Here is a 12,981-nt window from a genome sequence, read left to right as displayed (position 1 = left end):
TATAGACCTTAGTGGTCCCCTAATACTGTTTCTGAAGTCTCTTTTATATAGACCTTAGTGGTCCCCTAATACTGTATCGGAAGTATCTTTCCCCAAATTCAGCCTTGGTGCAGAACTACAGCCACTAGAGCCAGTCCCACAATGAGCTTTCCTTAGGATGTACCATTTGTGATTCTGTAGCTTTTGAGGAGAGGGTGGGGCAAGGTGGAGACTGGGGGTGTGGCCTTAACCAACTGCCACTTTGCGCGTTTGAAAGCCATGATGTCTCTCTCTCATGGGTGGACCAAATTCTCTGGGTGGGCAAAGCATAGAAAGGGAAGGTTACCTCGCCCCATGTGACCTCATGAGGGGCAAGATTCCAGATCGGCCCATCTGAGCCTTTATTCTTTCAAAGGCAGAGCAGGATACCCGGGACTAGGTTTACACCTATTACAATTTCTAGCCACTGGGGGACCATAGGCAGGCCGGGGGAACTTATGCTAATGTTTAAAAAAACACATAAAGTAAAATTTTCATGCCACAGGACCTTTTTAAATTGCATCCCTGGCTCCTCCACATGTCTTCTTTATTCAAGTCTTATGCCGCATTCCAGGCAGCCCGTATCTTGGGTTTTCACAACCTTCACAAACGGCAGTCAAACCCATATTTTACTACCCGTGAACTGGTAGCAGAGCTTTGTACTCCCAGTTAGTCACACGCACATGAACAACAATGGCGTCCCCTGTTGATACTGTACGGATGCTGGTGATTAACAGTAAGAAATATAAATAAATATGCAATGTAACATTGTAATAAAAACAATATACATACGATTGTGTACTACTACAGGTTATGTTTATTAAATGAAGCCTAAAATATTTATTCGCAGACTAGAGGTTGCTAGTATTAGCTAGTGCTAGCTAACATCAACATTAGGTAGCTGCTAGCTCATTGTTACTGTTATATTGCTGCATGTAAACTTCTTGTTGTTAGAAGTTTGGTGAATATATATTGGAGATAATTAAAAAAGGCTGATTTAATGAAGTCAGTGAATAAAGCCAAATCAAAAAAAAAATAGACATTTTAAACGTTTAAGAACTAAGGGAAAACGTTGATTATTAATAATCTGAAAGTCATACTCAATGCGGGTGGAGTATGACCACCCATGTTTGGCCCACCTGAGCCTTTCTTGATTCAATGCAAGTGGGAAAATGAATGCTCTTCAGTTTAAAAAATGTATATAATTTCCCTATCTTCTACTACAGAAAAAAGTTTTAAACAGGAGAGTGTGTTGCAAGAAGAGATAAATAGCTTGCAAGGCAGTGATGGAGAGACACACCATGACGCGGAAGAGGCAAGACCCGAGGCCCACAGAGCCATCAAGGCACCACAGGTAGAGGGCAGTTTGTTACACTATTTTAGCCTCAGTAAATAGGGTCTAAATGTTTTTTTTGTGTATCTTCTAAAATGCTGTAGTATCAGACCTACCTGTTGCCAATCTTATGGTTTCTCTTGAGCGGCGTAGAGTTAAACCTCATGTACTAATGAAATGTTGTCTTTCTGCTTGTCTGCCATCTCCATGTGTACAGGATGAAAAGCTGGATAGACTGCTCAAGGAGGAAGCCATTCAGATCACGCCAGAAATAAATGAGTCCCAAGAGAGATGGGGAGTCAATTTGGATGGTCAGTCTGTTAAAATAGAGTACCAGTCAAACGTTTGGACACGCGTTCCCATTCAAGTGACTGAGACAGCGTGTCAAACCCTTTGACTAGTATTGTACATACTTTCAAAAAAGCTATTTTAATCATATTCATATCATATCCTGTTTATTAATTCAATTCAATTCATAATTGTCTATCACATGCAAGGTTATAGTCTGACAGTTCTGGTTCATAGGAAAGTTATACAACAGATGATGCACTTTCTCAACATTGGCTTCAAAGTTATTATTTGTAATGTTCATATGGTACGTCAGTCATCGTATACCCTATAGCCATTTATCCAAAGCTGTTTGAAAATGCTTTTCCCCTCTCATTGGTCAGAAACCGAGACATCAGGTCTGCCGGGGCCCAGCAAGCGTTTTGACGACCAGAAGCTGCCAAAGTGCCATGTGAACTGGGAAGCTGGCTATAATCAGAGGCCAGAATCAGGCCAAGATGGACACTCAGTTGACCCCTCTGAACCACTGTTCCAGAGAAGGTATGGTATGGAAGATTTGGGTGGCTTTGACAAGACTGACTATGGAAACTCAAATATGATAGACATGGGTAACTTGGATGGGTTACAAGGATCACCATCACACCTGGGTGAGGATCTGAGTTACATGGGGGACTATGAGAGGGACGTGGGAGCACCAGAAGAAGTCGAGCATCACGTTTACCAAGCGGGTGCCGCACGGACTAAAAGGGGCGCGGACGGTTCACCTGCAGGCTCCCCCTTGAGGACTAACATCGATGTAAGCGGAGAGCTCAGCTGTTTATTGATTAATGAAGAAGGGTATCTACAGGACCCGACTATATTGTACCCCCAACATGGGTCTGGTGATCCAAGCGGCAGGTTGAACTTCAGGGGCCAGGGCATTCACATTGACCCGTCTTTAGACAGCACAGAGGATATGTATGGGCCCTCAGGCGCATACAGTGATTCCTTAAACTCGGGAGAGAGGCTGCAGCATCAGGCAGGAGGGAGAGCAGGGAGGAGAGACACTTCTAACCAGTGCTCCACGTCCTTTCCGGATTCGGCCTCACTAAAGGCCCACAGGCAGACACACAAAGGCACCGGACAAGCGCCCTCGTACTCCTGCACCCAGTGCGGAAAGACCTTCACCCAAGCGTGCAACCTCAAAGTCCACCAGAGGATTCACTCAGGGCAGGGGCTCCACCTATGCAGCCATTGCGGTAAAGGTTTTCCTTCTTTCTCTGACCTAAAGACACATAAGTGTGGCCAAACGGTTGACAAACCTTACTGCTGCACTGTATGCGGGAACAAGTTCAGCCGCCTCTGGAATCTGAAGTTGCACCGGAGAATTCACACACAGGAAAAACCTCATCGGTGCACCATGTGTGATAAGAGCTTCACACGGGCGGACATATTGAAGGTGCACCAGCGTACCCACACCGGGGAGCGGCCATACTGCTGCACTGTATGTGGGCTCAGCTTCAAACGCCTGGATCATCTGAAATCACATCAGCGGAAACACATGACAAATCTATAAGACGAGGGACGTTTGGGGAGACCGAGAGCGTTAGAAAGTGTAAGATTGTTGATGGTATGAGAGAGATTTAACAATGTTTTTATTTATGGCCCATGGATTCTTTTTTTTCTCATAAATTCCAAGTTCTTTGGCTTTCATTTAAAAACCTTTCATTGGTATGGAAAACAACAAAGATAAATTATGTTTCTCATGTTTGTTAAATATGTCTTATTTGTACCCATTTATTGCTCCATCTTTGGTTACTGCAAAAATGACTGTAAAAGTTAGAAAAGGCTAAGTGACATTATTTTTGTGATAGTCTGGGTCAACGACAGTCCATTTCCAGGATAATTGCAGGATCTGAGAATAAAAGAAGAGCAGGCCTAGCAGGATGTTCCTCTCCTTCTGCTCTTTGTTACTGTTCTCAAACTCCATTATCTTTGGGAAACAACCACAAACTTCAAGCTTTTTTTGGAAAATATTGATCATCCATCAAGGCAGGCCTGCTCGGTTATTTCGGGGAATTGTTGTAAAGATGAACATTGAATATGTTCACGGCATTGTCTCTCAAACTGGGACATTTTGGGACCGATTTGAGTGGGACTTCCTACGGGCAAAATACACACAGCAATACACTGTTAACGCAAGTTAACTAGGTATCAGCTCATTTAAATCGCTCACATTACTGTATTGTAAGTAAGTGTTGAATTAATGTAATCTTGAATGTGGCATTTTCTTTTGAGGGGTGGAAATGTTTCACCAAAGAAAGTTCCTTCCCAAGAATCATTTTCAGAGCCACCATCTCAGCATCTGGAGCTCAGCCCTGCCCAAGACGATTTGTGATTGGTTTAAAGAAATGAAAATAACCCAGAGTTCAAAAAAGAAAGAAAGAAATTCTCCTATCATGCAATGTATCTGGGTTAGAGCCAGACATTACTCAACATCGCTTTGGAGAGAGGTCTGGCAATGCGAAACTATTCTTGTGATACCATCACAAATTAAAACTTAAACTACAAATTATGTCTGTTGGTATTTTGTCTAACATTTGCTTCTTTTCATAAATTACTTTTTAAACTTATTTAGATCAAACTTTAATGGAAAATTCCATTTCATGGATTAGTCTTGCTACAGGGTTTAGTTTCATGGGGATTTTCCTAAGGCAGGCCAAGCTAGATAGATCAGAGAACAAGGGAAACCTTCGCAGCATTCTTGGATACATTAGTACTCTAGATGGCATTCCAGTGGTTTCTCTTTTTCAAGAGAGGGTTGATGAGAAGCCTTTCTTTTGCTAGAAGGATAGAAGGTGGTCGAGAGGAGAGAAAGCAGTTTAGACATCAGAGGTGGGTTTAAAGGGCGCCAGAGCGGTAGCCTCATATCTAATCGGCCCTTTTCTGGCATCATGGTAAGTAGGTGCGTAGCCGGGGTCTATCTGAGTGCCGTTTGCGTGCTCTTCTCGGTGTTGTAAGAGTTTGCCTGGGTGTTCCATTTCTACAAAATATGTCAAATGTATTTGAATATTAAGGCTCATAACTGGAGTTGGTCCCTAGTCACGTTGTGGGGACTTTACACCACTCCCAAATGGTTAGCGTTGGTCAAAACATAACATTTGCAATTTGGCCAAACAGAATTGAGAAAAACAAATGTTCCCAGGCATCTGCCTAAATGCAGTATTTGGTAAGCTAAATATGTCAGGTAAATAAAAAATAAATTAAAAAAGTAACTAAAAATTGTATATTGGGAAAATAATATTAAAATGTAGGGGCCAAGTTTAAATTCGGATGGAAGTATCAAACTTAAAAAAAATGAAATACTTTTTATGTTAGTCTCAATTGTTTGCCTCCTTTCAATAAAGCATTAAAAGGGACCTTGGTCGTATGGGGACATAATATTTTCACAATCTTAAATGCATTCCTGTTTTAAACAATCAGTTTAAGGTAGAATTGACTGCTCTGAGCAGCCTATGGGTCTTTTCTGATTGAAATCGCGTTTTGTTTTTTTAACAGTAAGGCCACCGTACTGCGTTGTGGACGACGTCACGAGCAAAAACAAGGACCACCACAACATGGATGTAGCTAATATATCAACAAGCGATTGTTGAAAAGCTAGCTCGCCTTTGCTTAAACTAAACAGTCGTTACTCTTGGAATCCATTAATAAATGGTTAAATAGATCATTAACACGTTAGGCTCGACTATGGTTTATATAATTCGTAGAGACGTACGGGTTGTTGACGGTTTGACGCCGTTAACGTCAGTTAGCATAACGTTACGAATGCTACCTTAGCTAAAGCTGAAGAGTCCCAGTAAATGACATTTTAAATTAACAAGGCATTTCGTGAAAAGATCGTTGGGCATCATTAGTCCAGCTTTTTAACGTTTATAGTTTTATGAATATCCATAAATTAAAGTATTAGCTACTCATTATCTGAAACACCCACAACAACAAGTGGATGTATAGTTGGATAGACTGCTCAACGTCTATGGTGTACACAGCCTTAACAGCCTGTGATAGCATTTCACAAGACTAGCTAACGCTAAACATAAAGTCCTCTAAAGACACCGACAGTCTATCATGTCGGACCTGGACACCCTCGTGGTAACGTTCCAGACCCAGCTCTTGGATGTGATGGAGACTGTGGTGAAGACAGCCATGTACGAGGTCACCAGGTTAGTGGAGGATGGCTTGTTGGAGGAGGTGCAGCGCAGGAACCGGGAGGTGGAGTCCCTGAGGATGCAGCTGCAACGGGCCGAGAGGAAATTAAGTGACCAAGGGGGGAAAGAAGGAGGGAAAACTGGCAGGTGTGTCCACTGTGCCAAGGATGATGTGGAACTGTCCACTCACAGTGCAAAAGAAAGGCCCACTGAACAGCAGGATGGTAAGAACAAGACACATGTTTATGTAGGTATGCAAAACTCTGTATTATGTTTTATACTGCTTCAGCATCCATTTGTTCCCAGACATTTTGGGGGGCTGTGGTGTGAAAGAAGAGGGTGACTATGTGGAAAGGTGGACAATAAGCCGTACGCAGGATGTCATACCAGAGTCAACACAGGGAGCAGACAATGCTGCATCCACTCTCAGCCTGGAGAGGAAGTCACAGGTGGGTCACATGAGCAAGTTACTTTTACTTAGTCTCGCAGCGGGGCGGCTGTGGCTCAGTGGTAAAGCGGTTGCCTGCCAATCGGAAGGTTGGTGGTTCGATCCCCGCCCCTGCAGTCATTGTCGAAGTGTCCTTGGGCAAGGCACTGAACCCCGAGTTGCCCCGGTGCTGCGAATCGGAGTTTGAATGTGTGTGAATGTTTATCTGATGAGCAGGTGGCACCTTGTACGGCAGCCCCGGACACAGTGTATGAATGTGTATGAATGTGTGTGAATGGTGAATGTTCCCTGTAGATGTAAAAGCGCTTTGAGCAGTTGTTAAGACTGGAAAAGCGCTATATAAATACAGCACATTTACATTTACATTTGCATTGCTAGACCCTCCGCAGTGCTGCAGAGGAGGCTAGTCCACAGCCATCCAGGATGGAAGAAAAACATGCTCTGGTTTGTTGGTCTTGTCTGGTCTTTAGCGGCGGAAGGAGCCGCGCTGCCTCTGTTAAATAGCTTCGGGAAGGAAATGGTGGAACGTGTGGACGTTCAAAAGTTGTTTTAGTCGTGCAACAGAAAACTCAGATTGGACAGATAGTCTAGCTAGCTGTCTGGATCTCCCCTGCAGAGGAGGAGTAGTTAACCATAGTCCTCATGAATCCACCAGAGTTTAGAACGCCAACACAAAGACAGAGGAAGGTAGCGGATATCCAGCCTGAAAGAAGGAAGTCCGGCAGAAGGACCGGCTGCACATGAACAATCCCGGAAATTAAAAGCGTTGTCGATATAGACTACTTTTTACTTATTACTCTTAACAGAAGTAAAATGTTAACTTTCTTTTGACTTATTATTAGAATTATTTGTATTATTATTAGTTACGTTACTCATATTGTAATACTTTCACTGCCCCCTCCCAATAAAAGCAACCAGTTCAGCCAGCTTCTTTAGAACTTTATTGAACTTTCAAACAATACTTTACCTTACATGAGTCAACAATCATCCGAACTAAAGAACTGCAAACATTCTGCATTCACACACACACATACATGTATAGTTTTTTGTTGAGTTTCACATAGGCTTACATTATAAAAGGGAGCTGGCTACGCAGATTCTCATCATCTTACTAACTCGTTCGAGGGAGGACAAGATGGACGCCGCTTTGCTAACAGTGACACGTTGGATGTCATTGATGTTCCCACTCGGATCAAAGCCTTTATATCACGACAACAGCTTAAAGGAGAATTCCGGTCGATTCCAACACGCAGCTCTGTTGTTTGTAAATGTGGAACGCTGTCAGTAGAGAGAAAAACCAAACCAATCGGGGCTGCCTACACCGTGTTATCCTCCTGCTAGAGATAGCACCCAACAGCTAAATTAGAACAATTATTATGCCTTTCTGTCACTTTTACTGCAGTCATATTCACTGTGTTCCCTCAGAAGGAATCACTTCACCTAGGTAAACACTGGTAATGACATTTTGAACATGTTTAGAGGCTAAAAACCTTTTAAAAACTTGCCCTGTTTAGGCCTGTTGGGTGCTACCTCTAGCAGGAGGATAACACGGTGTAGGCACCACCGATTGGTTTGGTTTTTCTCTCTACTTACACTACTCCAAACTTACAAACAACACAGCTACGTGTTGACATCAACCGGAATTCTCCTTTCAGCTGTTGAAGGTATTCCTCTCTCCGTCATTCTCCATCCTTCACATAGATTTTAGGGCTAGTAGCTGACGTGACCTGCCCTGGCTCTGACCTGCACCGCGCTAAATTACGACAAGGGTACGTGTCACGACCCGACCTGGGACATTAAATTAATTGCATTCTGATGACGCTGCATTACTTGGATAATTAACTGTATTATATATACTGATTTGGAAATTGCTATCCCTTACATTACCCATTTCAGAGAATAGTAATAATATTACATTAATACATTACTTAGTAACGCGTTGAACGTGCACATGTTCCACCAAAACAAGCTCCTTCCCGAGGCTATTTTGCAGCTGCACCACAGGCGCTTAGCCCAGCCTCGGACGATGGCGATTGGTATAAAGAAATGCCAAAAACCAGAGCCCATTTCTCTCCCGTGCAGGAATGCTCTGTGGACTTGCGACCCCTCCTCCAAGGCTTTCCGCGGATCTTCTCTTACGAGACAAATCTGCCCAGCGCTTTGCCCAGCTCAACTAACAAAACCAGATGTTGTCTTTGCTTTTCAGACAACAGAAGACAATGTGTTGCCAGCGGATGTGGATGGGAAGGAAGAAAAACTGAATAAGCCGTCTTGTTCTTTTGTCCATAGCAGCGGTCCCCTTGAGGGTGAGTGTTGTGCTGTGTCACCTAGGTCGATTGTTTTCTTTGCATATTAAGTTTAAACATCTTTTATCTATACATAGTGAAACTTTATGATACATAAAATCTTACACATGACACATTTTATTGAAAAAGAGCCTTGTTTATGATAATGGATAATGGATTGAACAACAATGGTGTCACACATTGGTTTGTGAACTACTGCTTTGCAATTATTTCTTTTAACCGGACGTGGTAATTTTTGGACAAGAGAGTTAAAGGGGGGAAAACGAGGCCGCTATGCTGGTTGCCATGGTTAAGATAAGCTCTAAAGGTCTAAACGTCTGCAGCGAGTCATCCGGCGGATATATACACATATACAATATATACAACAAAATCAAAGAATAAAGTAATTTCCCCTCACAATTTCTTAATTGATACGAGAGACACGTAACATATTTTATGCTTTCTGTGAATATAATCCTTTTAATCTTATTCACGAACCATGTTTTTTGCATGTACTCTTTGTTAACAAAAGTGAAAAGTGGACGTAGTCACATGTGTGTCCTGGGCTGTTTCAATGCATTAGGGCCACCACAGTCAAGGTAACTACTGGGAAACACTGGACTTCATCAATCCTCTTACACAGGCAGATTCAAAAAGATAAAAAAGAAGAACTATTTCAGTGGATGTTTTACATGATGTGTTCACGCTCTGGGTCAAAATACTGAGCTGACTGTGGCAGCAACGACTTGCTTTGACGCTAACTGTTTACCAATTGAAAAGACATTAATACAAACCCCTGTTTCTATTTGTTATTCTAGGTGAAGCAGGACCTGAATCCCACAGTGATACTGAGAAGACTGAGGCACAACTAAAACAGACTCAGGAGAACAGTGAAGAATTATTGAGGGGTGTTTTTAAGCAAGACCCACAGATCTCTGCTGCGTATGTCTTTCCTGAAGACCAGGAGGAAACATACGTGGCTACAGATCCATCGATGGAGGTGGACAGCTGTTGGCCTCTAACGCAAACAGAACACGAGCGCTCAAACTCTGTCACAGCAGCCGTTCACGTTCCGGCTATCCCAGGGAGGGATCAGCTTCTATCCTCAGCGTCCCCGAAGGCAAGACCGGCAAACGGCGATGCGTCGGGCGTGACCATCAAGCGGGAGGTTATCGTTGATTCTGATGATTGTGTGGAAAGCGAGCCTCAAGAAGAGAAAACAACAAAGTCTGGGATGGCGTCTTTCTCATGCTCAGTAAAACAGTGCAGAGTGAGTTCAGAAACACTCAGGCAGAACCACATTTCCCACAAAGCCACGGCGCACGAGGTTATGAAGCTGCATTCCAAAGTGGGCACAGATGTCAGACTGCAATCCGCCATGCAGCACCTCAACAGGCCGATGAAAAAGGACAGTAGCGCCGCGGCGCCGCCCGTAGCTCGCTCTCAGGGTATTAACTTAAATCCCCTCAACAGAACGCCCTCCACATCTAAAGCCGCTGCTCCCCCACACTCAGCCCAGCGAGTTCAGCCGGGCGATAAACAAGCCGCAGTGCATAACCGGACCAATGCCCCGTGGATCAGCATCAAGACCCATCAGTCGGCAAACTCCCACCCCACCAACCCCTCACCCCATTCGGACTCTCACCCCCACGCCAGCCCCAGGCACCTCCTGCGCTGTGGCCAATGCGGGAAGTGCTTCCCCCACCCCAGCAACCTGAAGGCCCACTTGCAGACTCACACAGGCGAGAGGCCTTTCTGCTGCTCGCTCTGCGGCCGCAGCTTCACCAAGCTGAGCAACCTCAAGGCCCACCGGCGGGTCCACACCGGAGAGAGGCCGTACTGCTGCTCGGCGTGCGGCAAACGCTTCACCCAGAAATGTAACCTGAAGCGCCACCAGAGGATCCATCTGGATGTATGACGATGGACAGCCAGAGATTAAAAGACAACTCTTTTGTGTTTTAGGCTATATTTACACTGCTACGTTTCAGTTTCTAAAAGCGATCTCTGCGGTAACAAGTGTTTTTAACTCCAGTAAAAGAACACATCTCCAGTTAAACTAACCCAAACAGTAGGGCTGCACGATTATGGCCATAATGATAATCACGATTATTTTGATCAATACTGAGATCACGATTAATTATCTCGATTATTTGTTGATTTTAACCAACACAAATTTTATAGTCACACAGGCTATTTATAACTGCTTTCACATCCATATTGTGCTACAATCCTCTTATGCTGAAGTTGTATGTTGTACATATACACAGCTGCAACACACATACATACAGCTGCAACACACATACATACAGCTGCAACACACATACACACATCTGCAACACACATACACACATCTGCAACACATACACACATCTGCAACACACATACACACATCTGCAACACACATACACACATCTGCAACACACATACATACAGCTGCAACACACATACATACAGCTGCAACACACATACATACAGCTGCAACACACATACACACATCTGCAACACACATACATACAGCTGCAACACACATACATACAGCTGCAACACACATACACACATCTGCAACACACATACATACAGCTGCAACACATGTTACGCATGGAAATGCTAGGGAGAGAGGGGGAGTGCAATGAACGTACTCCCAGAGTGACGGCTGACTCATTAAGAATGGGTCCAGCAGGCTCCGTATCACATGCCAGGCGTTGGGACAGACACTAACTAGCACCGACTAGCACTGGTCGCTGCTGCTGTGTGAAAAACAACACAGACGGGACAAAATGTTGCGTAAACTGGTAAACCTTGAGACCGACGTGTAACCGACTGCTATCTGTTGTGGTATTTTCCTCCCGTTACTCCGTCTTCTGTGACGGTCTTCATCTAGAAACTAAGCTGCGCGGTGCAGGGAACTACTCTGACTGGCACATGATCAGACAGTGGTTTACGGAGCGCTACATTGGCTTTGCAAAAAAACTCGGAGCGTTCGATGAACAGAATGACGCATTTAAAATAATAGATCGCGCAAATTTGATCGTGGGAAGCCCAAATCGTAATTGTGATTAAAATTTGATTAATTCTGCAGCCCTACCAAACAGCATACAGTATCTCATCAGAATCATTGTATTCTCTGCATGGGCGTGCCGGGGTACACAGGAGGCAGCATGTGTTCTCTGCCAGTTGATGGTAATTGCCATGGTAACGGGTGTTTTCAAATGTCTCTGGTTTAGGGGCTCAGAAGCGCCAGAGCGGTGTGAATATGAGGTGTAAAGGTAGCAAAAGATCTTAGTTTTTAAACCAAACCGTAGCAATGTCAATGTAGCTTTAAGTGATGCTACAGTGTTTCCTTTGCGATGTTTGCCATAAAAAAAATGCTCCTTGTGTTCTCGTCTCTTGAAGTGATCGTCCCAAGTCCTTGTGTGCATTCCAGAAAGGTCGGTCTAGTGACGTGGTGTGATGTTATCAAAGGACAAAAAGGCAGCGTGTTGTGAGTCATGCACGGAGATAGGTCATTTGTCCCTCGGTTAATAAATATTTATTCTGTGAATACAAAACAATGCTTCCATGATATCAGTTACACCCCTCGCTGCCCGCTCTGAGCACTAACACATCTACAGCAAGGCCTGTGTTTGTCAACCTGCTAAAATTACATGTTGGACTTGTGAAAGATGTATGTACAAGGTCTTCCCTTATGCTCAAACTCACAAACTTAAATGTAAGTTAGTCACCCGGTTAATTGCGTCTTGAAAATACTTTTATGAAATGTAATAGTTCCAGAGGTCTGTAAATTTGGTTAAAAGTAGATCCAAGATGGCTGCAGTAGAGAACACACAATATACAGTATGCATCAAGACGATGATGAATAATGAGTTCAGAGGGGTGTCGTTGTAGCCTAATATTTGTATTTAATTTAATTATTTCATAAATGTTTAAGCTGCTTTTCAGTTTGTATTAATTTGGTTGGCTATTTTTGTTATTATTTCCTCCCTATCTATGTATTTATTTGTTAGAAATATATTTGATTTTTTGCTATTTTCCCATTCATTGTTGGAGATATTAAAGGGGAACTAAGCCTATTTTCTAAATTCATGCATGTTATTCCTATGTACTGATATAGTCCAAAAATATAAAAAGACATCAACAACCATCTCACAAATCCATAAACTAGAGAGCTAAAACTCAACTTTGTGATGGTGTATAAGGGTGGAACTGCTCCGTATGACACAGAGCACCCAGGCAAATGTTCTAGCTATATGGGGTCATTATATGCCATGTCCCATATATATATATATATATTTATATATATATATATATATATATGTATATATATATATACATACATATATATATATATATATGTATATGTATATACAGTGGGTACGGAAAGTATTCAGACCCCTTTAAATTTTTCACTCTTTGTTTCATTGCAGC

General features: G+C 43.1%; 2 protein-coding genes across 3 annotated transcripts in view; both read left to right on the top strand.

Annotated features, from left to right (window-relative positions):
- The window catches only part of si:ch73-109d9.2 (uncharacterized protein LOC565042 homolog), a 4,964-nt gene extending 1,499 nt beyond the window's left edge, over positions 1 to 3,465 (top strand). Inside the window, exons 2-4 of one of the 2 annotated variants that reach the window (XM_034860684.1) lie at positions 1,245 to 1,372; positions 1,569 to 1,661; positions 2,028 to 3,465. In XM_034860684.1, coding sequence (XP_034716575.1) covers positions 1,245 to 1,372; positions 1,569 to 1,661; positions 2,028 to 3,194 — 1,388 coding nt within the window. In that variant the 3' untranslated portion in view covers positions 3,195 to 3,465. Of the gene's footprint in view, positions 1 to 1,244; positions 1,373 to 1,568; positions 1,663 to 2,022 lie in introns of both variants that reach the window. The other variant, XM_034860677.1, reaches the window with a different exon arrangement.
- Positions 3,466 to 5,191: 1,726 nt separating this feature from the next.
- On the top strand, positions 5,192 to 10,753 carry si:ch73-109d9.3 (zinc finger and BTB domain-containing protein 18). Its single transcript, XM_034900321.1, has 4 exons — positions 5,192 to 6,047; positions 6,130 to 6,272; positions 8,478 to 8,577; positions 9,375 to 10,753. The coding sequence occupies exons 1-4, from the start codon at positions 5,744 to 5,746 to the stop codon at positions 10,472 to 10,474; spliced, it is 1,647 nt and encodes a 548-aa protein (XP_034756212.1). The 5' UTR covers positions 5,192 to 5,743; the 3' UTR covers positions 10,475 to 10,753.
- The last annotated feature ends 2,228 nt before the right edge of the window (positions 10,754 to 12,981 follow it).

This window comes from Etheostoma cragini, chromosome 2 (genome assembly GCF_013103735.1).
Source record: "Etheostoma cragini isolate CJK2018 chromosome 2, CSU_Ecrag_1.0, whole genome shotgun sequence".
NCBI classification, from domain to species: domain Eukaryota; kingdom Metazoa; phylum Chordata; class Actinopteri; order Perciformes; family Percidae; genus Etheostoma; species Etheostoma cragini.
Note: the sequence above shows the minus strand (reverse complement) of the source record. Positions and strands in the feature narration are given on the sequence as shown.

What these genes read in the sequence shown, in the direction of transcription:
- si:ch73-109d9.3 (XM_034900321.1), top strand. Translation starts at nt 5,744, where the DNA reads ATGTCGGACCTGGACACCCTCGTGGTAACGTTCCAGACCCAGCTCTTG. An exon ending in GCCCACTGAACAGCAGGATG is followed by an intron (nt 6,048 to 6,129) that starts GTAAGAACAAGA and finishes ATTTGTTCCCAG; the next exon opens with ACATTTTGGGGGGCTGTGGT. An exon ending in TAGCAGCGGTCCCCTTGAGG is followed by an intron (nt 8,578 to 9,374) that starts GTGAGTGTTGTG and finishes TTGTTATTCTAG; the next exon opens with GTGAAGCAGGACCTGAATCC.